This window comes from Spinacia oleracea, chromosome 6 (genome assembly GCF_020520425.1).
Source record: "Spinacia oleracea cultivar Varoflay chromosome 6, BTI_SOV_V1, whole genome shotgun sequence".
Classification (NCBI taxonomy): Eukaryota; Viridiplantae; Streptophyta; class Magnoliopsida; order Caryophyllales; family Amaranthaceae; genus Spinacia; species Spinacia oleracea.
In genome coordinates, this window is record NC_079492.1 from 142,209,459 (window position 1) to 142,236,304 (window position 26,846).

General features: G+C 34.9%; 3 protein-coding genes across 4 annotated transcripts; 1 reads left to right on the forward strand and 2 right to left on the reverse strand.

The window, feature by feature from the left end:
• The first annotated feature begins 662 nt into the window (after window positions 1-662).
• LOC110784367 (nudix hydrolase 14, chloroplastic) lies at window positions 663-4,018 on the forward strand. The gene is made up of 7 exons (XM_021988816.2): window positions 663-908; window positions 1,036-1,141; window positions 2,420-2,497; window positions 2,701-2,793; window positions 2,924-3,016; window positions 3,246-3,344; window positions 3,533-4,018. The coding sequence occupies exons 1-7, from the start codon at window positions 691-693 to the stop codon at window positions 3,761-3,763; spliced, it is 918 nt and encodes a 305-aa protein (XP_021844508.2). The 5' UTR covers window positions 663-690; the 3' UTR covers window positions 3,764-4,018.
• Window positions 4,019-13,511: 9,493 nt separating this feature from the next.
• On the reverse strand, window positions 13,512-21,923 carry LOC110784366 (uncharacterized). The gene is made up of 16 exons (XM_021988813.2): window positions 21,595-21,923; window positions 21,434-21,478; window positions 21,198-21,238; window positions 20,730-20,811; window positions 20,527-20,571; window positions 19,738-19,794; window positions 19,018-19,077; window positions 18,812-18,939; window positions 18,220-18,484; window positions 18,051-18,117; window positions 17,618-17,688; window positions 17,446-17,535; window positions 15,505-15,613; window positions 14,405-14,496; window positions 14,187-14,292; window positions 13,512-13,791 (listed from the first exon to the last, which is right to left on the reverse strand). The coding sequence occupies exons 1-16, from the start codon at window positions 21,712-21,714 to the stop codon at window positions 13,697-13,699; spliced, it is 1,473 nt and encodes a 490-aa protein (XP_021844505.1). The 5' UTR covers window positions 21,715-21,923; the 3' UTR covers window positions 13,512-13,696.
• A 458-nt stretch (window positions 21,924-22,381) lies between these two features.
• Window positions 22,382-26,467, reverse strand: LOC110784365 (copper chaperone for superoxide dismutase, chloroplastic/cytosolic). Of its 2 annotated transcripts, none has more exons than XM_021988812.2 (6): window positions 26,163-26,467; window positions 26,043-26,069; window positions 25,140-25,212; window positions 24,878-25,012; window positions 23,509-23,732; window positions 22,382-22,920 (listed from the first exon to the last, which is right to left on the reverse strand). In XM_021988812.2, exons 1-6 carry the CDS (start codon window positions 26,406-26,408, stop codon window positions 22,660-22,662), a joined length of 966 nt encoding a protein of 321 aa, XP_021844504.1. In that variant the 5' UTR covers window positions 26,409-26,467; the 3' UTR covers window positions 22,382-22,659. The 2 variants fall into 2 exon arrangements, with proteins under 2 accessions (XP_021844504.1, XP_056688959.1); XM_056832981.1 differs by having other exon boundaries at window positions 26,157-26,461.
• Window positions 26,468-26,846: the final 379 nt, after the last annotated feature.

Below are 26,846 nucleotides of genomic sequence, written 5' to 3' on the forward strand. Positions count from 1 at the left end.
TTTCGAAGTGTCGTCAAATTAGGACCAACTACTATCGTTTTAGTCATCACTTTTAGTCTTTCATGTTGATCTGAAATCAAGTTGAAATGAGTCAATTTGTTCTTATTGGTTGAGTCATTCAGTCAAGTCTCTTACTTGATCTCTCAATCTCTTGGGTTTAGCTCAGGTTTAGGTAGAAACATGTTCCATTCGGGTCATCTGAACCAGATTATAGAAGCGTTAAAGTGGTTTAATTTAATCTCGGTAGACTAGATCATATGAATATATTCGACGAGTATAAACTGGTCAGCATTGAATATGAAAATACCAAACATATTAAATGTACATAAAATAAAAATAGTGAGTGAAAGTTTGACATAAGTTTGATCATGTGACATAAAGTCATTGGGTTTTTTGGGAGAAGAAGACATATTTAAAATTACGAGTTATGATCACTCGTTTAACCAAGCAGACGTACACAAAATCCTCTTTAAAAATTAGTGTTACTCAAAATGAAAACAAAGCAATGGCTCTTCGAGTTTTCCCTTAAAAAAATAAATAACTCTTCAGGTTATCGCGTTATCACCTAAGTACAAACCGAATTACCAAATTTAATCCGAGTAACCACTTGTAATTCGGTAAAGTTGTAAGTTCATTAGAATAAAATTCGGGTGCCCAAAATTCAAGTACATCAAATCATCAATACACCCGATGGCTTTAAGAGTGACGCAACTGCACTCCGCCATCTCCTCTCTCCTTCCTTTCTCTTCCAACAAAATCCTCCGACACACCAACTTTAGAACACCCTTTTGCTTATCCACCTCTACAATGTCAACCGAGTCATCAACCCCACTCACTCACACCATCACCTTACCGGGTCAACCCGTTGAAATCGTTGCTGCACCCGGAATCACCCCTTCCGAGTTCAGGTGAGTTTACCCACTTCCCCCTTCTAAAACCCCCCATTACTAATCATTACAGTAGAAAATATTGGTTTGACATGAAATTTGGGAATTTTTGTTCCGCAAATTAATGAATGAATGAATGTGGGTACAGGAATGCAATTGAGTCCTCTTTGTTTCAACAATGGCTGAAAAACCTGCAGGCCGAAAATGGGGCTTTGACTAATGGGGCCATGTCCTTGGAGAAAGTCCTTATTCAGGTAATTTTAATTTCCCAATTTCAATTTGATGATTATTGTTTCAACTCGCGCCAATTTCCCTTGATTGACATCCTATTCAATGAAGAAAAACAAATTTGTTTCAACTGTTCAATTTTTCTTCAATTGTTATTGTAAATGAGCACCAAATGCAGAAATCTCAAAAAAAATATCATATGGATTACGGCTCTGTTTATCAAGCCGCTGTTTGAAAACACCTAGTGCTTGCGTGGTTCACTTGGGTAGTAAATTCCCTGCGAAGTTCCATTTCATAGGATGTTAATTCCCTTTTTACATTCCTAGGAAATAGGTTGATTATGTTTGGTTGTACTAGGGAATTTATAATTGATGGGAATTGACATGGAAAGTATGACTTACCAAGGGAGGGTATGTAAGGCACTTCTCATGTTCATAGGAAAATAGAAATTGAAGATCGTTAAATTTTCATGTAATCTATCCTGAAAGTTCAGTTCGCTCCAGTTCTTAAACAATTAATTCTACCAAACAACTCATCCGATCAGATATCTTATCCGTTTCAGCTACAAGGCCTTCAGTTAGTGTAAGAGTAAGTACTTCCTTGCTTGAGATTATAGTCCGCATGCTCAGGTACTAATACTCCATAAGACAAGAATAGTCACATGTACAATGTAAGGATGTCCGGTAAAAGTTGTCAGCTTTATTAGAATTGTAGTGGTTTGGGATTGAATGCAGGATATGCAAACACTGAAGTGTGATGGGAAAATATAAATTAGCGCAAGTATTATAGCTTTTTGTTGGAAATCATATCATATCCAAACTTGTGTGTGTATTGGACAATGGGACAATGGAATTTGGAGTTTAGACTAAGGGGACATTTTGGGATGTCTTTAGGAGTTGTCAAATTTTGTAAAATCAGTTACTGGTTATGCTTAGATTTCCCGTCACACTTCCATTTTGAATGATTTGGGCCGTGGGGGAGGGAGGGTACAAGTGTACAACTATTACAAAGGTTAGTTTAGGAAGAAAGGAAGAAAAATCTCATGGTAATGGGTTTAATGATGCGTCGTAGTCTTGTTGGTCCTTTTAAGGTTCGTGCCCTGGTCTTTTGAGTTTGTCCTGGCCTGATGGTCTTTTTGTAATGGATTTGTTTTGTTATGATGGATGGTACTACAGACAAGTACTTCCCTGCAACAGGAGTTTTTCATGCTCTGGTTTTGCCGCTCCCTTCTCTCTTCTGGGGGGGGGGGGGATTTGATGCTGCTTAGAGCTGTTTACTGAAAGTGTTGGTTCATATGGTATCAGGGAGTGGATTATTTTGGAAAGCGCATTGGGTTTATCAAGTTCAAAGCAGATGTTATTGACAAGGAAATGGGGAAAAAGGTATGAGCTTTTGATTTGTTGTTACAGTTTAATCTGTAGCAATCAATACAATGAACCTTTGTCTTGTGCTTTCCTCATAAAAATCTGTTTTTTAGTGTGCAACCCCAAACGTAAAACGTTTTGTCGCATGTTCAATTACCAATTATCCTTATACCTTTGGAACTTTAGCAATGTGCATGTGCTTACATTCAGAAATGGAATAGGTACCAGGCATTGTGTTTGCACGAGGAGCTGCTGTAGCCATCCTCATACTCTTGGAGTCTGAGGGTGAGACTTATGCTATTCTTACAGAACAGGTATCATTCTTCTTTGGGTTTTGTGATTCTGGCATGGGAAGATGAACTATGCTTGAAATCTGCAAGTTAATATTAGCATTGAGGCTACAAATGCTGCTCCAATTTGAAATCTAAATCTTGTCTGTTCAAGGTTAGGGTTCCTACCGGGCGGTTTGTTTTGGAGTTGCCAGCTGGAATGTTGGATGATGACAAGGGGGATTTCGTGGGTACTGCAGTTCGCGAGGTCTCTCTTTTTCCTCTTGCCCCCGTCCCATATCTTTCTCTCTTTTATCGGTATATACTTTGAAGTTTAAACTGCATAGTTTTAGTCTCGTCATGCATCATGTGTATGTTTTCTGAAATATATTGCATTCACGATTCTCAAATCTCTTATTCTTTGTTTTTGTTCTGATATGAGATTTAAGCGGACTTTTAAATATGGTCTAACCCAAAATGTAAAATCTGTGTGGTAGGTCGAAGAAGAAACTGGTATAAAATTGAATAAAGAGGACATGGTTGAGCTTACAGCCTTCTTGGATCCATCTACTGGAGGCAAAATTTTCCCCTCACCGGTTAGTTGGTTCCTATCTTTCTATCTTGGTTGAATACATTTCATGAAATTATACTAATAAGTGATCATGTCCTTTCTTAGAGTGGTTCACTTGTACAACTACCTTGAAACGAGGGACCAAATCTTATAATTGCTTTCTGCTTTCATGTATCCTTTCCTCTAAAATATCTGGTACTATCTCTATGTTAGGGAGGTTGTGATGAAGAACTGAGTGTGTTTCTATGCCGAAGAAAGGTGGATAAAGAGATAATTGAGCAGTTGCAGGGTAAGAAAACTGGTCTAGAAGAACATGGTGAGCTAATAAAAGTGCACGTAGTCCCATATGCTCAACTTTGGCGCTTCACAGCTGATGCCAAAGTTCTTATGGCCATTGCCCTTTATGAAATGGCTCAAAGAGATGGCTTGTTGTCAAAATCTTAATCATTTAGCCACACAAGGTTTTGGGGTCTGAGATTGATGTAAAGGGGTGTGATTTTGAGCTGATTCCGAAGTGTTGTCAAATTAAAACCCTAGCTAGAAGTTTTATATAAAACAGGAAACTGATAAAATAAATGTTAATATTGTTTCCTATATTCTTTAAAGATAGATTTTGAGTAATTATGTGAATTAGAGTTGTGGTAGGATAGAATAGGGTTGTACACCTATAAAGAATTAAATATATATTGATTAAGAGAATTACAGTATTCTACAACAGAAACAATGGCTGGAAGCGTGGTGCTAAGCTGTTACAATATTCCATCTCCAATTGCAGGAAATCCTAGATCTTTAACTAAAAACCTTGCGAGTCCTCGAATAAATCCTTATAATAAAGTAAAGTGGAGTAGGAGTAGGAGTTCATCTCCGATCTGTTGCTCGTCTATGGGTTGCCCATCGAGGTACCCATGCAAACTCCCACGGGAGATTACCTCGCCGAAGGCGCTGGGAACTCCTCGTAGTAGAACCAAAAACAGACAGTATATGGTATTTGGTCGACGATTTTTTAAAATCCTTGGCAAACATCGGCATCAAAGTGTATGGTGATAAAAAATCCCATGTACTCCAGCTTCGTGTATGTTTATTTTATTATTTCTTTCGTTTTCATTCATATTTCACTTAAATTCTCTTGTACATATTACATATACCCATCACTACCTTTTGGAGATTAAATTAAATTCTCTTGCATGTATTCATTTTTTGAAAATTAAGATTGTGATGCATGATTCGGATGGGATGATTGAGAAGAAGCTTGAAAAGATTGTCGAAATGTACGCCGAATGGGAAAGGTCAAGTATGATGTGGAGGTTATTCGATGACGAAGAATATCTTACCACGATGCTCAATCAATTGGTTGATTGCTTATTGCTAAATGTTGATCGTTGGGTTTGCGGCTGCTCACTGGTACGCCAGTCCCTCTTCTGTTTTTATTTTATTTTATTAAGGTTTTATTTGGTTGGCAGGAATTGGAAGGAAAACAAAAGAAATGAATGTTTCCTGTATTTGGTACAAATAATTATATAATGAATCAAATAGGGCCCGAAAATAGGAAAATTATATAATGTCACTCATTGATTGACCTCTCTTTTAATTTAAATAAATACTTAAATATATTTTTTTTCTTCTAATTATCTCTATTAAATAAAAATTTATTATGAACTGCAGAATATAATTAGATTTCTCAATTAAAGTAAACTATGCATATACCACTAGTAGAAAAATCCTTATAAGTGGCTCCTTATAAGTTGCTCTTATCAAACAAGAGCCACCTTTGAAGGAAAAAAAATAAAAAAAATAAAATTTTCCCAACAGTTTCACAAGCGCAGCCTTTAAACTTATTAAACACAAACTCACATTTTCTCACCTCCCGTGTTCTTGCTGCTCGCGCACACCAATGCATCTCCCTGCTCCTTCTCCACCAGCGAGCTCTCATCTCCCTGCTCCTTCTCCGCTGGCGAGCAAATAACCGGCGACGACCATAACTTTCACACATTCGCACCCCTCCGCTACTCCTTCACCGGCGACGAGGCACGCAATTCTATCCACTCACCGGCGACGAGCCACGCAATTCTCTGCACTCACTACGGAATTCTCCATGAGCAGACCAAATTGAGTCCGCATCTCTCCAATTGCTCATATCAAGGCGCGAATTTAAAGTATGTGGTTTTGTTAATCTTTATTTATGTTGTTTAATTGTGAAAATTGGGGATTTTGCTTATCCAATTGACTTGTTTTTGGGATTTAATGTATCTGATTGACTTGTTGTTTTGGGGATTTTGTTTATTCCATGCTAATTGATGATTTATGGGATAAGAAGTGTCATATAAGTTGTTTAGTTCAGTGTAGTGAAGTCTAACTCGTTGGGGAGATGGCCGGGGAAGTCATCTCAAGTTTTTAGGCGTGCATAACGAACTTGAAATGAGTCTTATAATCATTTTACTAATCATCTAAATCATGAAAAAGGTTTAGAATGTGGATCTAAGTTTGTTTGTTGGTAGTTGGGATCGAAAATGCCATTTTTGGCCATAAATGACCTATATCGACCCAAATGACCCATAGGCGTGCATAAAGAACTTGGAACGAGTCTTATAATCATATAACTATTCATATGAGTCATGAAAAACGTTTAGAATATGGAAATAGGTTTGTTTGTTGGTAGTTGTGATCGAAAATGTCATTTTTGGCCATAAATGACCTATATCGACCCAAATAACACTTAGGCTTGCATAACGAACTTGAAATGAGTTTCATAAACATATAACTAATCATATGTATCATTAAAAAGGTTTATAATTTGAATATAAGTTTGTTTGTTGGTAGTTGGAATCGAAAATGCCATTTTTTGCCATAAATGACCTATATCGACCCAAATGAACCATAGGTGTGAATAACGAACTTGAAATGAGTCTTATAATCATATAACTAATCATCTAAATCATGAAAAAGGTTTAGAATGTGGATATAAGTTCGTTTGTTGGTAGTTGGGATCGAAAATGCTATTTTTTGCCATAAATTACCTATATCGACCCAAATGACCAATAGGCGTGCATAACGAACTTGAAATGAGTCGTATAATCATCTGACTAATCATATAAATCATGAAAAAGGTTTAGAATGTGGAAAGAGGTTCGTTTGTTGGTAGTTGGGTTCAAAAATGCTATTTTTGGCCATAAATGACCTATATCGACCCAAATGACCCATAGGCGTGAATAACAAACTTGAAATGAGTTTTATAAACATATAACTAATCATATGAATCATGAAAAAAGATTTAGAAAGTGTCCTTAGGTTCATTTGTTGATATTTGGGATCCAAAATGACATTTTTGGCCAAATATGATATATATCGAGCCAAATGAGCATTAGATGTGCATAAACAACTTGAAATGAATCTTAGTACAATCAGAAAGTTGTTTTCGCAACCAATATAATTTTTGTTTTCGCATATGAAACTTAATTTAATTTATTGGTTTGCATGCACGTTAAGACGTTCTTTTAAAGGTTTTCAAAACTCCAAGGGAGGGGCCCTTTACCAAAGAGGAGTTGGATGAAGTTCGAGACAAGTGGGCTACTTACTTCAACGATTGTGAACTACCCTCAGTGTAATAAATAGATAAATAGAGCAGGCTTGTAGTTATCCGTGACTCTTACATTATTTTGTTATTTATCGATTTAATTAATTACATTTGAATTAATTCGGTAATATTATTGGAAATTTGAAATTTTATACTTCCTCCATTTTTTAATAATTGCACCATCTTGGTTTTAGTACTATTCCCATATTCTTATATAGTTATTTTTTGTGATTTATATGTAAGGAAATATATATTCATGTGGGATCTTGTTAGATTCGTCTCGAAATATACTTTCAAATTATCAATTTTTTATAATTTTTTAAAATGTATAATGAGAGATATTAGTGGTTAAAATAGTGCATTGGCAAGCGTGAAATACCAGATGGTGCAATTAAAAAAAAATGGAGGAAGTATCATTTTTGAGGAATGTCAAGCTGATGTTTGATGAAATAGTATTCTATAAATTATAATGCAGAATTTTATATTGCAAAATCAGAAATTATATTGCAGAATATCAGGAATTATATTGCAGATTTTTTTTTTTTTTAAAAAAAAAAAAAAACTCAAAAGTTGCCCTTGTTTGCAACAAGAGCAACTTATGTAAAGCTTATAAGTTGCCCTTGTTGCAAACAAGAGCAACTTATGTGAAGCTTATAAGTTGCCCTTATTTGCAACAAGGGCAACTTATAAGTTTCACATAAGTTGCCCTTGTTGCAAACTAGGGCAACTTATAAGCTTATAAGTTACCCTTGTTAAGGGCAACTTTTGATAATTTTACAAAAGTGACCCCCCTATAGGTGGCACTTATGAAGGGCAACTTATAAGCCTATTTTAAGGGCAACTTATGATGTTTTTTCCTCTAGTGTACGGATTATCTAAATATACTATTGATTTTATTTATGTATGTCATGAATATCTTTACATTTTATAAGGTATATGACCACGATTATAGAGGACTACCTAACAAGCTTATACATTTCATGATTTGGGCGAACAAGTTTACTAAATAGATAATTATATGCTTTGTATATTATATTATAGATATAAGCATATAATTATTAACAACTAATTACATTAATGTAATTTATGACTATAGTACCCTTACGATTGATGACATTAAATTAATTTACTTTTTAGCTATATGAACGATATGGTTTACAAATACTTCATAAATAATCGTGCAACGCACTGTTTAAATATGTATGTGAAGTATAGAACATCCATATCATCTACAACATCAATATTTAAATTACGATGATATTTAACATCTATCGCGAATAACCCGTGTAATTGTACTATTTTCATATATAGATATTAATATATTAGATTAGGTTTATAATTTGAACTTTTTTTTTAATAAAATATTTGAATAACAAAGAATTGTTCGAAAATAAAGTAGTGTGGAGTACAAAATATTTTGACAGAATTTCAAAAGATAATAAAGTTTTATTCAAATATACTGAATCTTTTCCATAAAAAAATAATGAAATATATAAATGAATAAAAAGGAAAAATAATTAGTCCAATATACTGAATCTTTTCAAAATATTAATAAAGTTTTAGTCAAATATATTTTCCATAAAAAAATGTTGAAATAAACAAATGAATAATAATAAAAAAAATTGGCAGAAAAATTTTCATCCTACTAAGATTTTTAATTAGTACATATAGGCGCCACATATAGAAGGAAACAAATTAGAATATTAAGATTTTTCCACCTTTTTTCTGAAACACTTACAATAGATTATATAAGTTAAATATTTTAATTTCCAATTTAAATCATGACAGGTAAGCATGACATGTCATCATTATGTAACACGGATTAAAGATCGCATGTTACGACCTTTATTATTTTCGTACCAAATATAAAAGGAATGTTATACGAAGTATAAGTTTTTCACCAATTCAAAAGTAAATTGGTGCCGTAATACAGAGCAACTTGTTATACAAAATCAAAAGGAATGAGTTGTAAATTATAACTTTTTACAACTTGCATGCCCCGGAACTAGGAGTGTAAATGAGCCGAGCCGAGCCGAGCTTTACCCTGTTCATGTTCATGTTCATTTAACTTATGTGAGTTCGAGCTCGAACCCGAGCTTTTAACCGAGCTCAAAAATTTGTTCAAGCTCGGTTCGTTTAAAATATTTTGTGTTCGCGAACTGTTCGTGAACGGCTCATTTATTAATCGAGCCGAGTTTATAAACGAGCTTTCTTAAACGAGCTTTAGAGTATAACCACATGAAAATCTAACAAATTATAATTATATCTAATAATAAAGATTAAAGTATACATTACTTTATTTGATAAACAAACTAATAATTTAGAAAGAGTCAAAGAGAAATAATTTAGCAATTAAAATTTTATTTCAAAATACTTTTATTCTATTATAGATTCCAAAAGTCAAAAACATGATTTTTATTTATATTTGAAAAATGTATATATGGTAAAATATGATACATAACATAACTAGACGAACTTGTTCACGAACATAAATGAACGAGTTGTTCATGAACATAAATGAACAAGTTGTTCATGAACTTAAATGAACGAGCATACATATGTTCATGTTCAAGCTCGTTTATTAAGCGAGCTTCAAAAGTTGTTCAAGCTCGGCTCGTTTAGTAAATGAACGAACATGAACGAGTTTTAAACGAGCCCGAGCCCGAGTAGTTTATTGACCGGCTCGGCTCATTTACACCCCTACCCGGAACTTGTTATATTGTCCCACGGATTATAACAAATATAAACACATGATAAAAATTTAATAATTAATAAAAAATAAACCTGCTACTAGACCAATTCAATATGTAAAAATGTCAATTGCGTCCATCTATATTATTAAAGCGGAGTGGTGGGTAACGAGAAGTTAGCAAATCCGCAATACTACCCTCTTAGCTATGCCACATCATACTCACTCAAAAGGCAATTAATTAATTCACATCCTCAATCACACATCAATCAAGCAAGAAAAAAAGGAGAATTTTTTTTTTAAAAGGAAATTTAAATACAAATTTAACATAACTAAATTAATCAAATTCATATCTTAAATAAACCTTTGGTAAAAATTATAATTTTTAGATATAATAAGTTTGGAGGATTATACAAACTCAAGTTTATAAAAACTAAAAATTATGAAGCATATATATCAACAAATATTTACGTAAGCATCATATGAATTCATTTACTTTTGTTATACGTGTTTCACAAGAAAAAAAGTGAAGAAATGTGGGTGGCAACTCACAATAATACTTTGAATTAGATGAGAAGAATAACTTGAATGAGATGAGAAGAATAACTTTATTATTACGATAGAGCATCCGCATTAATATTAACCACATAATCATTTTCGAAGTTTTTATTTGCAATGTCCATCATGATTTTCTAGAATTGTCCTTTATTTCTCTTAATTATTTTCTTAATTTGGTTTTTATGTTTATCCAAACATTATACGGAGTATTCAAGTTCATTGTGATGGTTTTTCTTTATAAACATTGTTAGTTAGGTATTGATTATAGTTATCTCGTGCATTAGCACGGGCACATACTAGTTTCTACTTATAGAACGAATAACTACTACTGATAACGGAAACAATATTTTTTTTTGTCATCTCCATAAAATACAGACAATAGAATAATAGATATACCAAGTTACGGAGTATATATCTAAGTAGTTATGTTTCACAATAACGTCTCTTTCATCTCCATGTATATTAGTATATTACGATCTTGTTGTGTCTTCTTTTAACTCGAAAAATAAGGTTACGGAGTACTCCCTCCGTCCCGGAATACTCGACCCGGTTTGACCGGTACAAAGTTTAAGGGACTTGAATTGACTTATTTAATTTAATAGGTAGTAGTTGATAGTGGGGTATTATTTTAATGTAGTTAGTGGGAGGTGGTTTAGAGGTGGGGTTGGGGGAGAGTAGTGGTTGAATTTTTAATTATTTTTTGTATGGAGTAGGGGGTAGGTGGGTTAACAGGGGTGGAGTGAGAAATAATATAATATTGTTAGAATATTTTCATTTTTAGAAACAGGTCAAGTATTAAGAGACGGCCCGATAAGGAAAACAGGTCAAGTATTCCGGGACGGAGTGAGTATATATCTACGTAGGTATGTTTCACTATACATAGTACTCCGTATATGCCTAACGTATTGCTACGTATGTGTTGTTTTGATATGGAGTATTTACTTTACATTGTATTTGTAGCTGTCTTCAAGCCTTCTTCAATCAGACAGAGACATGCCAAAGGGGGAAGTGATAAATCCAAGGAAATTTTTACTTCTTCCAAGGAAATCCATATTTTTTCAAAGATGATTTCCTTGGAAGAAGTGAATTATTCCTTGGATTTATCATTTCCCTGCCAAAGGTTATGGAGCCAACTAAGTTTACCACCGTACAAGAAACATCAGGGAACATTGATTGTGTTGAGGTATATTCTAAACTTGTGTATATTCAGTGGATATTTTTCTAGAGATAATCGAATTAAGATCGTCAATCAATTTAATAATAAGACATGCCAAAGGTTATGGGAGGTTGTTTTTTCGGATATCAGATATGTGTGGCAACACACATATCAGCTAAAAGACAAATAGCTAAAAGACAAAAAAGGAAGTACCATTTATGTTAAAAAAGTACCATTCTGTAAAAAAAAAAGTACCATTCAGTTAAAAAAAAGTACCATTTTTGTTTAAAAAAGTACCATTTAATTTCTTTTTTATCATTTTTCTTATTTTGTCTTTTACTATGATATGCATTTGCCCACACATATCTGATATCCGAAAATACTTCCTCAAGGTTATGGAGCCAGAAAAAAAAATAAAAAATGAAAGGGCATAGTTATATATATTTTATTATAAAGGATTTTAAACCTGGCCAAAAAGTGTTTATGAGTTCAAAAATTAGAAATGACCACTGAGACAAAAAATATTTATTTGATATTGGAGTATTGGTATTTAATACTCCGTACTATATATACGTTTTTAAAATAAAAAATTTGTTTGGGGGGAGGAGATGACGGCCACCCCTTGTCTCCGCTACTGCTTGGGGATGCAAATTGGATAAGTAATCCAATCCAATCGATTTCTGAGTCGAAAATTTGAGTTTAAGGCCCATTTTTTTAAACTGAAATATCTTGAACTGAATTAAATTAACTGGAATTCCCATGTCCTACTCGAACCTTTATGATTAAAAATTACAAATCCTAATGAATTAGTGCATGGACAAGATCTAGAGTCCAATATGTGTTTTTCACTCTGCAACTCTATTTACACGGTTAAATCCTTAGTTTGCAAGGAAGTGATGTTTACTATTTTTAATATGATGAAATTTTGCTTTCTCGACTCCAGTTTTATGTGCAGATAGTTTTATTTGGTAAAACAAATCTCCCAGACATTTTTAATAAGGATAATGTTATAGACGCATTGGAAAAAGCCAAGAATTACAAGGGGCGTAGATTGGTAAGAAGTTTGGAATTATTATTTTCTTAAACCTTCGCCTAATCTTATAACCGGGTTTGATCTTTTTCGTATTTGGTTCATGTTTCAGGCAATTTCGCCGTTGTTCAATTCTGGTGTCAAAATTGCAAAGAGTTACTTGGATAAAGATTATTCTCATTCCACAATTGGGAATTACAATTGAAGTTTTGTTACATTGTTGAACCCAAAGATATTGTTAATGTTAACATGCGCAACTGAGATGGTGGACTAGAATGCACAACGAACATGATCATCCCAAGTATACAAGTCTTTGCGTAAAAGACCATTTTCATTTTTATTTATTTTTTCGTGAAACTTAACATTACTAGCTTTATTTTAAAAGAAGATGATTATGTATTTTATTTATAGTTTTAATAAAAGAATTATTATACTATATCTTTTTTTTAATCACAATGTCATGTTAAACTAGCTAAATTCCGTAATTAATTAGCCGCAATGTAGAAGGTGAATCATGATGCACAGTAAGCATAATGCACCTTAAGAATACTAGTATATAATTAAAAGAACATCTGGTTACATGAAAAAAACATTAATAAATTTTTATTTATATTTTTAATAATAGTGAAATAATATATTGTTTTTTATAACAGAAAAGTAAAATATTATACTGCATGTTCTTTTGTCGTACTGTCATGATCTTTTATATGTGCACATATGTTCTTTTGGTGCACCACACTCACTGTGCATCATGGTCCATAGTCCATGGATTGTCAACTAGCTTAGCTTTCTCATTATTGAATTTAGTATAGAATTAATCAGGTACAGAGATAGTAAATCATCCCACAAATTAAAACAAATATCTATTCAACCAGTGTACAATAGTCCTTAACAAAGGTGCATGTGTTCCTAATCTTTGTTTCTTGGTTTGAATACATTTCTGTTATTTAGAAAACTGGTCTTGAAGACCACGGTGATCTCATAAAAATGCACGTAGACTATAAGGTTAAGAATATACACTGGTCTGCTAGGTTACTTTTTTTTGTTTTGTTAAGATTTTGCTTGTAAAACTTCAAAATTTTCACAACACCCTTTTTCTGCATGGAAGTGCATGTACATTTTTATACAAATCTCTTGTTCTCTTACACTTATTCGATAGATCATGTATGGCCTTGCAAAACATAAAAGTGTAAAACAAACAATCTCGCATTGATATAATTCAAGTCAAAAACATTGTTACATGACCTAAATGATCTGAAAATTTCCAAATAAAATTTAAAAAAAAAAAGGAAAAAAACACTAAAATATTACAACAAAATTCTTCCCGTTGAAGGATACAGAAAAACTTGGGCGCGTAGCTTGTTTATTATTAATTAGTTAGTGTTGTAAGCAGCATCTGCTGAAGAAGTATCCATATCATTTAGGCCAAATTCCTCGTTCTGCTCCCAACTTCTTTCATATTCCTCATCTGTACACCAAAATAAGGTAAAATATTCAAGCTTCACCTCAGAAAAGAAAAAACCACAGGCTACATCATCTTGTAGAAAACATTTCATTTCAAGAAATTTCATCATAGCAAAGGGAGAGAAAATTGCAGCATGATCCATGGTGTGTTGTTGCACCCTTGAAGGTAAGATGGAGATCGAGTTGGAAAGAAAAGCAGTCACGTTATTTCGACAAAAGAGGAAGGATGAGGGCATCATGTATTTTTGTACCATGGGAATACTGAATAACCAAAGTGATTTCGCACAATTTATGGGAATTTCCACTTCCCCATTTTAGCTACTTACTGCTATCATAACAGTACCTAAAAGCATCACCACATTGGTGTGTAAACAAAAGGAAAGAATAGTCCGGACTCACGTATTAGTTGAATATCACTCTTGATATCATCCGTAACGGGTGCAATGTACGAGTTGTCTAGAGCATCATCGATGATTAAAGTCCAGGGTTCTTTCAGGCTCAAAAGCTACACAAGATCAATATAAAGTACAATGATTAGTATTGCACAAAACCTTACTAAGTAGTCCAATGAATAAAGTCATTAATCTAGGTTTGCTTAAAGCACTCATAAGTAGTACCTTATTCAGTCTTGTGTTAAAATCAAGCCATTTTTCTTTTCGACCATCCTCCATGCTGTCCCCAAAGGTAAATCCATGCACTTTCTCTAAACCTGCACAATTATAATTCAATCTTATTTATGAGAGAAGCATGCACTTCAAACAAAGAAAATAAACACCACCAGACATACATGGGTTTTCGCTGGCATAGCTTACAGCTAGATCTCTCCAAACAGGCCAGTTGGGTTCGATCAACCTAGTTTTCGGGATTCAAGGGTTTTTAACATTAACTTTTTGTTGGCTTTCAAGATATTCACTTATGACTTATGCGGTTTGGCGGCAGGTTGTTTTTTGGGTTAAGATTATATTTACGTTGTATTCAGCGGGTCGGGTTGGTTCATTGATTGGGTTCAGGTTGGAGTAACTCAACTTGCAGTTTTGAAGAGCTTTTCTCAAATAATGTTTTGCGGGATTATAGATTTTAAATTATTTTTAATCGGGTTGGGCGGGGGGGTCTTTTTTGAGAGCTCTAGTTGCAGCCTTGTAGCATATCAAGGTAACTAAAAGTACAAGCAAATGAAAGATACAAATAAACGTGCAAGAAGCCAAGCATACATGACAGTTAAACTGGAAAGTCAAGACAAGAAAAAGAAACAAGCTACTCCTAATACCTAGTACTCCGATATATAAAGGTTATGCTATCCTTCTTCCTATGTCAAAAAATTATGTTCACTATCCTCAATGTTAACATAGTTGCAGAGTGACTGACTGGCACTCTTGACAGCATAGACAAATTTATGTGGTCAGTCGCGTTTTCCATAAATATTAAGTAAAGCTATAACACACACACACACACACACACAAACATGAGTGCAGTCAGCCAAAAGAAAATATCTGTTTAATCCACCAGACACCAGTTGTAGCAACCAATTTATTCAATTATGGCCTCAGCTATTCCAGCAAACCAAGATTAAGCAAAGGGATTAACTATAAATAGAACAATTATATCATATCAGCATCTGACAACACCAATTACAGATGATGCGTAAAATGCAGTAAAATGCTTAAGCAACTATAGCAGAATTTTTTTTCCTATAAGAAAAAGCAATAGTAATACTCACTTTCACAGATTTGGGTGACCAAACCTTCAATGGTTGTGACCATGCCTCCCAAAGTGCCACTACCAAGCTCCAAATCAACTTCTGGAATCTTAATACTGGCACTATCTGACTGTGGGCAAGCCAATTAGAGGAAAAAGTTGGTAGAATGCTCATAGAACAAGTTAAATCATCCAGACAGAGGAGAAGTAGCAAATGTCCTTTGCAGCACAAAGGTAAATAGTTCAGAATAGAGCCCCAGGTACAAATAAGAAGATAAAAAAACACAAAAAGATAGAATTATTGAAGTAATCAGAATATAACAAAGTTGACAAGAACAGTTTACAATTGCCCAAACAACTATAATGGTAAGCGAGGGGAAAGGTAGCTAAAAGCCTAAAACCATGAACTTTGGTCATGCAATAAACATGATCCAAAGCCCTAAAATCCAGGTGCCTATATCTTTAAGGAGAGCAAGATCTAAATTACAATCTGTCATCAAGAAAGTATAGTTTTGTGAATTGCAAATATAAATATCAGGACTCCAGTTACATTATGGTGAATACCAGTTGGAATTAAGGGACAACCACACACAACTGTACTACGGGAGTAAACCCACCAGGCCATCAATATGGCAGGACATGTGGTTGACCAAGGAAAAATTCCATTGCCAGACTACCAGACTACTTTCCGCTACACCATATAGACCATCATTCATAAATAAGGCAGACACTAATATTTTGAAAATACTAACATTATCATAACATTCATATAGAAAAGAGATTATGTATACGTATATAGTATATCTATATCGAGAAGCAATCAAGGATAAAAGTGAAATGTCATAATAGTCCTCTGTTCATTACATAAATATCAATCATAATATTCTTCTGTTCATTATTTTCCTATTATTATCAATGTTCTTTGTTAATTATATTGAAAGCAATCAAAGATCAGAGTGAAAATCGAGAAGCATAGGTGCCTACACTATGAACACAGGGGGTACTAAATTTTTTAGATTACATGATATTCCTAGCTTATTTGCTTTTAAATATATTTTTCCATGCTATATCCCTTTTTCAGGTTGCAATTTTCCTTCAATTGTCTAGATCTCATGATTTTTTTGACAAAAGAGGTATTTGTATATCTATTATCACATGTTAATAGCATTGTCATGCGAAGAAATAATAACAATTATTCATTTACTGTTATCATTATGACTCAGTACATAAATGGCCACTGGAATCACTACCAGATTGCTTTATCTCTGGTGTACATATCTGGGGTTTTGTGGAAATAACGGGTTATTGACATACATCTAATATTCATTTTGTAGTTAATCTTACAATGACTATCCTTTTTATTTTAGTTTGTCTCATATATACATATACACCCACTCATCTTCCTCTATTCACATTAAGCTAACACCCTACTGATACCTATTGATAAATCAAACATGTTCATTATACTTATTAGCCCATAATGGTTATAAAAGGTCGAATAGGAAGGTCATTGTGGGATAAAGGGAGTAAAAAGGTCCAAGGATTAAAACCTGCATACTAGATGAACTATTTTTCTAGAATACATCCATTTTCTCGTTAGCCTACACAGGAGATCTAAGGCTTGAGTTCTTCACTTGAATTAGACTCGAAATAGAACATAATTACTAATCTCATTATAGAAATTATCCAATACACACTTATTGACTTACGGTCCTTACGGAGTAATATCTAATCACCCACAGCAAAGCACCTACAGTTTGATACATTATGCTTGCATGAACATCTTCTGTTTAAACTTAAGATTATAAACTTATACCAGAAGGAACACAGGCGGAGGTTGCTAAAGAATCCTAAGAGGACAACTTTTCTTGCACAATAACAGCCAACTTTATACGTGCAATCATCTAGATAAAACAAAAATAATTAAGAGACTGCATCTTGACAACAAGAAAATGAAACAGACCTTAATTACATCACGGTTCAGATCTTTGACATTCTTTACAGTAACTGTGGTCCGCCTTGCTTTATCAGAAATGCTGCCTCCGGGCTTCAACTGCAATGATCAATCATGGTTAGAACAGTGATCTACAAAAACAACTTTCAGTAAATTCAAAGAGAAACAAGTAAAGACAAACCTCAGAATTACGGTAACCACAATGATCACAAGTTGATGCCATGACAATTACTTCTTTGAAGTATGGGATGTCTGTCTTTTGTTAAGGTTAACAAGTAAAGAAAAATCCTTCAATTTGATTCACTGACAGTGAATAGTAGACAAACCTCAGAATTACGGTAGCTATTCATGTTTCTGCCTGTTTTTACTTCCATGGATGAACATTCTTCTTATATCCATTAGGAAATGTATTACCTATTAACATCCTTCTCCAACATGCCAAAAACAGCATGTAAAGAGGAAGGAAGAAAACAACATTTGTGCAGGCCCATAAACATAAATAATAATAACAATAACAATAAAAACAATAATAACAACAACAATAATACTAATAATAATATTAATAATAAATAATAATAATAAAATAATAATAAATGTCTTAGGCAGAAGGATACTAGTAACGAACATTCTAGTCTCGCAGTTTTTATCACAGGTTCCACATGTTGATGGGAAAGTCATCACCTGTCAAAACACATAATGTGAGCTCATATCACAGACCATATATTCTTTATATTAACTTTTCTCCTTTTTCTTGATGCCTGTGCTTTTGGGGGAAGGGGATACCTCTTCTGGGGCACTGTAACGGCATAATGCATCAACTATTTCAGTTGTATTAGCTTGCGCTATAGCACGGCGACCATCCCTAGCTCCAACTGTCCCGTGTGGCTCCCTAGCGACCTGACCAGTAGTATGGTTTGATGTTCCTGCCACTGCTCCCTCAGGCTCTCCTGCTTGAGAAGAGCTAGCAATATAGCCAAGTGCTTCTTGCTGCTCAGGATTTCGTTCATAGAATTGAAGAGACAGCGATGGATCCGCAGATGGAGCAAACCTGTATTAAATTAGTAAATGTCACTTAGGTTAAACAACAGCTTGAAATTCAAAGTAGACTTGAATTGCCAACCAACAAACAGAAGATAAATTGGCCATTAACAAAGGAGTGGGAAAACACTTTAAGACAGAGGGAAGTGAGTATTCAAATAAACAAAAAAAAGGGAGAATTATATTTCATTAGGATTCAGATTAGAGATCAAATTCTATCTGTACCAGGACAGATGCCTAAAGAACTAAGAAGAAACAAGAGAGAGAGACGGGAAATGCATTAAGAATCATATAAAACTACTGAAGGGAGGAGAAGCATTAAAAATAAGTTACTTACGGATTATCAATGAAACTATTGCCTGCAGGATCATCCAGAATAAAAGTGAAGGACGATTTGGCAGTTGCACAATCCCTCAACTTCAAAAGAAATTGGTCTATTGCTTCGGCGGTTTTAGGGTTCACTTTCTACACAAACAGAACAATTCAGAAAAACAATCATAAAATCCTTATAATAATTCAATTAAAGAATACAACTTAACACACCCTTCGCTCTTCTTGAAGTGTCTCCAATCCATCTGCAGCTCGAGTCAATATTCCTTCTATCTAAAACAGATAATGAAACATTGGACCACAGAAAATCTGGAGGTAATAAAAAGATATGGCAACACCAGACATAAAAACTGGAAAAGAAGAATCATAAACCCTATGTTATCCGGACTCGCATACCCATATACTGGATACGGGTACGTGTCCAAGTGTCCGACACGGCTATTTTGTGAAAAAGTGGTCTAAAATTAAGTGCCGAAGTGTGCATACCCATGTCCGAGTGTGACACAGGTATTTGATGTAAAATGAAGAGTCCAAGTACCATAGCATAAATCCCATCTCAGTAACGTGTCGGCAATTTCAAAATCCACGATGAGAGTACAAAATTGAACTGGCTCGGTGAAATATACCACACTAAAATAAATGGGGAACAAATCACCAGGTTGTTACATGTCAAAGATAAATATATAATACCAAAGAAACATATGAAAAGTCTAAATATATCCGCATTTCTCAACAATAGCAAGCAGTTACAAAACATAGAGAACAAACCACAAATCTTTCCTATTTTTCTCCTCCCTTGCCCTTTGAAAAAAATTTCCACCTAAATCTTATTATTAATATTTTTTTTGTGGGAAAAGATACTGCGAATCTTTGGTGTTGCACAAACTAACATTCCAATGACTTGGATATAACAGAGAAGAGAGCACAACTTACAGTTGACAAGCTCCCACGCTGAGCCTCTGGAGGAATCTCAAAATCCAGTTCAGGAATCTGCATAAAGCAATAATTCTATGTTAGAAAAAAGTGGAAACTAACGCTGTCAAATTTAAGAAGTATGATTGCTAATCAAAGTCAAATAGCAAGGCCAGTATGGTACTCCACAAAAGAAGCTGGTCAAACTGTCAACCACAAACTTGGGTGTAACTTTGCAAGAGTCGGGCTAAAAAGCACACCGCCATTTATCTTAAAATAGCCAGCGACATGCATTAAGAACACATATTATCTCACTTGAGAAACAGTTAAACTGCATGAAGACAGCAACCTTGAAATAAGCTACATGACTACTTTTCGGGAACAGAAGGTCCCACACCCTCAAGAAACTGAGAAACCCTAAAGGGAACTCCACTAAAAAGGACTTCAACTCCAAATAATATGTTCACTAGCTGTTTTAATCCCTTACAAAATATAATTCCACTACAGTTTCGACTTAGAGGAAGTGAGTGCTGTAGGGCTAGAGAGCCAAGAAGGATTATTTTTACGATTGGTGATAGCCAACAGAAATAAGAGAATAAGTCAAAAATAAAAGCAAAATTGCACTCAATTTGGGGATAGCCACTAGTCTCAACTTAAATGAACAAAGTTTAACAATGTAAGCATCAAACTGAAGGTAAGGAAGATATTCATAATAGGAAAGGCAGCAAGCTAACAGTAAAATCTTTGTTAATCAGCAAAAAGGCTAGAGTTGCAGTTTCAAAATTTTATATGAACCTCAAATGTAAGTACCTTTATGGTTGCAGATTCAGATTTCACAACTTGTCGATTAAGCATCTGAAATAAGTGAATGTGAGTACAATGTGCAAAGCATATAAATCTCAACATGACATCAAGTTTAAATAAGACACTAAATAGATCTCAAATTCCAAGAAATAGGTACTTTGAGAGTTTGAGAAGTTGAAAGTAGTAATAAACAGATGTTAAATATAGACCTGCGATTCTCCAGCCGGTAACTTTAGAGTGTAAGAACATCCTCGTGGTTGTATCTCACCCGCAAATTGAACCTCATTATTCCTGCCATGGAGATAAGACAGCAAGATGACAAATTTTCTTATGTTACTTCAAACAACATACTCCTATCAAAAAGTAAAATAAAAAAACTAATGGTCTTCAACACATAATAAACTTATTCATCGATAAAGATCCCTCCAAATAAAACAAAAAACCCAACAGTTTACTCTGTTAATTCCTCACAAAATCCCACAACTACATCAAATACTTAGTCAGAAATGCTTAAGACCACATCTTCACCTCAACACTAGTTCATTCACCCATACATCATACATGAGCCATTTCAAGCATCCTCGCAAATTACATTGCATAACCTAAGGTAAAATTCCCTTTTGTTACAGAAGCTCAACATAGTTAAATCATGAATACACAACCCCATGTGAAATTACCTCTCATTACAATGAGGGCACTCGAAAGCCGACAATAGAACCTGCAATACCAGAACAAAATGAGCTTAAATTCAACAACTCACAAACAATACCAATATTAAAACTTGCACCAAACAATGAGCTCACTTCCAAAATACGAAATACCCAATTGAAAAAAAAAAATGCACATTCCATAAGATGGATTGCCTAAAGTACACAAATATTCAGTAAAATTAGCAATTAAAGTAACTACAAACCTTTCTAAAGTGAGGAATTTGAGTAAGCATTAATCTTGTAGTACCCTATATCAAATAAAAAAACAATAAATTAATAAATCAAACTCAGTTAAAACCACATTAATCAGTTAAAGTCAATCTAAAATCCAAGCTCAAACAAGATGAGACAGAAAGGAGCATACGTTATCGCCGCAGCGCATACAGAGGCTTTCGACCTCGTAAATTGGGACGTCGTAATCTTCACCGGAAACAGCCTCAACAACTGAACGGACATCGGCGATTTTGGCTGTAGAGCCCTCCATATTTGAATTTTGGTAAAGTAAAGTTTTTTGAATTGAGAATTTGAGATTAAGGTTGTGGAGTTGTAGTTGGAGTTCTAGAATACAGAGGAAGAAGAAGGTCTGCACTCTTCTTCTCCAGAACAACGGCGCAAGTTCTCTTAACTTCTAACCTTTTTTCTGTTTCTTTTCTGTTTTTCGGTTTTACACCGCAATACGTGTATTGGAGATGGAAAATGTTTTGTATAAGTCATAGGTTTGAATTTCCCATTTTAGGACCTAAGTTAGGTTAATAGGGTTTAAGGGGGTTAATCGAGCAAGCTAAGTATAACTTAGAATTATTAGGTTCACTCCGATGCACCGTGCATCCAAGAGTATTTTTATACCTACGAGTGTCCCGCTTATATCTTCTCCTCACGTGTAAATTAGAAGGTGCACCGTTCAGCCGAGTGCGCATAATATGTTCTAAAGTGAATAATTTGTCTCAAGATCAACTTGACTTGACTCGTTGCTCATCGAGTGTGATTTTTTTACTTCAGTTAGATTTGAGTCATTTGACGTGTTTGATTGAACCGAGTTAAGTTGCTCACGAGTATACGCACTCTATTTATGAATAAGTTTATGGAGTACAACTTAATGAATACCGAATAAAAGTTTGTCCCAGTCGGGAGTGGCTCATTACAGAGACAAATAGCCACGAAAATATAAGTAGGACTTCACTAAACTCGGAAATTGGAACAGGGGAATTGGCCATAGTATACAAGATTGTTATACTTCCTCAATATATCTCTGAGTTCTTACTTCTTAGGTAAGACTCCCACCTGAAAATAGTTATCGATAAAATAGTTTATTTGAACAAACAATATCACACTTAAATCAAGATGGAGATACTACAACAACCCATATGTGAGGTCCTGTAATTTGCTAGGTTAAAAATGCCCATAAATCTGTGCAGGTTGTATGATGTGATCAGACTTTGCTAGTGACAGCATCAGGCTTTGCCTCCCAAATCGTAGTTCCGTCGCATGTGCAAAGCTTCTTATAGTTCTCACCTACTCCCGCACTCCTAGCAATCACTGCAGCTGCAAGGCCAGGATCAGACTTGTCCTCCGATGCATACAATGCAATTGACCGTCCGATTAAATCAAAGACCCTCATCATCTTCTTGATTCCTGAGTAATAAGCTTCACCTTTCTCATCGACTTCTAATGTTCCCAGGTCACCCAACGGCTGAAGAAAAAAAAACAAGCTCGTTATTTCACAATGTAAACAAAAAAACAGCTGCAACCTCAAATGCACAAGTAGCGTATCTATATAATGTTTACATGAATCTAAGTTTATGTATTTCTAACCACTTTATAACCGCTATATAATGTTCATATTGACCTAATTTAGGCCCGCCTCAATCTAACCCTCTGCAAACCTCGTTAATGGAAGGATCTGTAATAGATTTTGTTGTTGTTAGAATATGCCCTGGTTTAGGGGTTCGGGGGCAACCTAGCTGTATTATGTAATCTGTACTCCTCAAGATCAATAAAACTTTCCTCTCCTGTGTCTGTGTCTGTGGACGTAGCTAAGTAGCTAACACATTGTTAGTGAACCACGTTAAATCTATGTGTTCTTTATTTACGTTATTCATAATCTTTCTTGCTTTCGTTATAACAGTTGTATTGCATTTGAATCAAGCTGTAAAGAAGGTAGCTCCCCTGAAACCCCGCAGTATTGTCCTCCCATTAATTGGCAAAATTTTATGCATGCAAGGATATGCACATCTATCATGTATACATGCAAGTAAATGCATTATATTGACCAATATACCTCACTTCCACTTCCTTGGACTGGCGGATTGTACACTTTCCCTGTGCTAGCTGGACCTCTAGTCAGATCACCAAACTCGTTTATAGACCATCCATGTTTCCCTGATGGCAACCCACTAATATTGGCCTCGATTCTAGTCAATTCCATGTGCGTCTGAGCAAAGCGAACTACTCCGAAGATATCTGGGCCTTTGAATTCGGCAACAGCCGCAGACACAAGGAAATCTGCTTGAACGACGCTAGGTCAGCATTCCTCTGAATTACGCAGAACAAAAGTACATATATACAGTGCCAGTGATGCTCAAGTAGTTTGTAGGCTATGAACCTCCAATTCATCACATTTGAATGAGCAGAAACAAAAACCACATTGCCATGAAAGATTCTAAACACTGGTTTTGGAAATAAAAATTGATGTGTGCCTTGCCGCAGACCATAGGCGACCTCTTCAAACCAAATTAATGGGAATTCCAAGCCATTCATGTGCTGGTACAAATCTTTCCCGAACATGACTATTTGTTACTCATGGCAACTAGCATAGGCGTAGTTGCAGGATCCTAGAAGCCTCATGATGAAGCTCGGAGAGCCCCAGATACCCCAGCCCCTTGGAGCATTTGGTTACTCTTAATCCGAAGAGAGGAGAGGAGTCATGCTTAAGAGTCACAAATCCTACCCCAGAAACTCTAAAGCACCCTTATGCATGAAGGCAACGCTAGTTAATTTACAGCAAAACCCAAAACAGCAAGCTGGTTTCCAAAAGTTTCAGGTTACTTTTTAAATTGGTCGAGACACAAATGAGAAGCTCATAGTGGCAGATACTTACACTGTTACACAAATCAATAACCGTCTAATAATGGTGGAGAATTGAAAAACGTTCACTCAAATGTGCTTAGTTCAAGCTACTCTCATGTGATTACTTCAAGAAAACACAGCTCGCCCATGGCATCCCACTCTCCACTCCTCCCTCCTCTCCAAAGAAAACTGATTTTTCAGACGAATCAAGAACTTGGGACAATAAATTACATTCATTTAGTTTAATGGCCGCAATAACATATTCAGTGGTATGACTTTGAGAGAAACCAATACATATGCCAAACTTAATGATGATAACACATATGATGCCATATTTCCAGAACCGGGTCTTATACCAAATTCAATAGATGAAAAGCAGTATAGTTTAATAAACTAGAAAGGAACCCACAACAAGGAAATTATATAAACCATGAAAAATGGGCCAAACATAGAAGTGAATATTGACTCAAAATGATTGCACTTTTGCCCTCTAAAAACCATTTCCAAAGACAGGAAACATTTATGGATCTGAAAAGGAATTAGATAAGGAATCCTAAACCAGAAATTTTCGAGCAACTAACCTTCAGGTACACCTTGACCAATCAGTCGAGCTTTACGGCCAGTTTGCTCCAAAGCAGTTTCCATAGTTATCACGGGCGAAGAACCAAGAATCCTAACAACTTGATTGCTCAAGTCCACTTCAATACTCTTCACTCCTGGTACAGTAACGCAAAGAAAAAAACTCAAAATAAATGAAGACGAGGAACTCTGTCGTTCCAAAGCAAACAAACAAACTGCATTTGTTATATATGCGCTTATTATTTAGAGTTATTAGCATATTACCTTCTAGAGTCTCTAGTTTACTCTGGACTGCGCTAACACAGCCTTCACACTTCATATCCACCATGAACTCTGTCTGTTCCAAAGCAACAAAATGTCATCTTTTCAAGTAATAAGTAAAAATTGTTTTAGGTCAAGATAGCAACACTATGGCAGTAAAGGAAACCATTCTTCGGATAAGGATATAATGAAAAGATTGTTTCTGTGACCGGAACAGCAGTACCTAAAAGCATAGACCATGGACTAGTACCTAAAATCATAAACTTGGATTGCAATAGGGATTTAAAACAATCCGGAAGATAAACCTAAAGCACATATCATAGATACTGATACCACCTAACAGAAAAACAACAACAATTAAGAAACTTTAAGCAGAACTCCACACTCCTGAACTGCAGAGATCCCATGCAACGCCTTTTCGTCAAGAAGAACAAAATGGACAGGAATAGGATGCACATACACAATTACATAAATATATAAGCTTAGTGGACAAATTAACTATAGGAATTCTAATCCTTTCAATTTCCCCTCTTATTGATCACTACACAAAACCAAAACCTTGCACATTTCCCTTTCTACATTCTCCAGAATATAGACTTATCAGAGTCATCACTTGTTACAACAAAATACAAAACACGAGAAAAGTTCCATTTAAGCATAGAATTTCATGAATTCAAACATTCTCCAGGTCATAACTCTGGCAATTTTCACCTCTTTTTGCGAAAAAGTTCCCCATTTCAATCGGTAAAACACCATTCCCCAATTCAATCGGTAAAACATCATTCCCTAATTGGAATTAACACAATAGCTTAACAAATTACATAATTCTCCAATTCAATTGGTGGCAAAACATCATTCAATTCTGCAATCAATAAGGTGAAAAAGACAACAGAAGCAAAAACTCACCATTAAGTCCGGCAACTTCAAATCTTCCTGCAAATCAGCGACAATCAATCAGGAATTCAGCATAACATCCTAAAGAGAGAGAAGACGAGAGACAAAATTCAGAAAGAGAGAGACGCGAACTTGAGGAGAAGACTTGGGAATTTCCATTTGAACAGCAGAAGGCGGAGAGCTGAAGTTCTTTACAAGCCCCAATCTAGTGCCAGCGATGGAGCTCGAAGCTGATTGAGGAGAGAGAAAGCGGAAGTTCAGAGATTTTGAGGTCGGAGATGAAGAAGAGTGAGAGAGAGACGATGCGACGTAAGCTGCAGGCAGAGCAGTGGCTGCTATGGCGGTTGTTGTTGTAACTATTGACCTCAGAATCGTCATTTCTTTCTGTTTCTTTTTAAGGTACTGTCTAAATATTCAATCCAAGTCTCAAATAGTACCTTATCAAAGTTTAAAGACACCTCTTTGACGTTTGAAGTAGCTTTATCAAAGTAGTGTTTCTCACGTGGTAAGCAGTTTTACGGAGTGTATCGGATTCAAGTCTCACCATAATAAAGTAAGACGTGTTACATGTAGTTGGAGACTTGGAGCTAAGCTCTGATAAACTGAGTATGCTTATGAAACTGAGTGTGCTTATGAGTAAATTATTTGATATTCAATTGCTCGATTGGTGTCGAATTTTAATTAAGCAAATTGATAACTTTTTAATCGAATAGTATTTGCCAAAATAAAACAGACTCACTTACATAAAATATCGATAAAAGTGGCAACACAAATTCTTATTTACAAGTGGTGTACGATATATATTGTACATCAGAG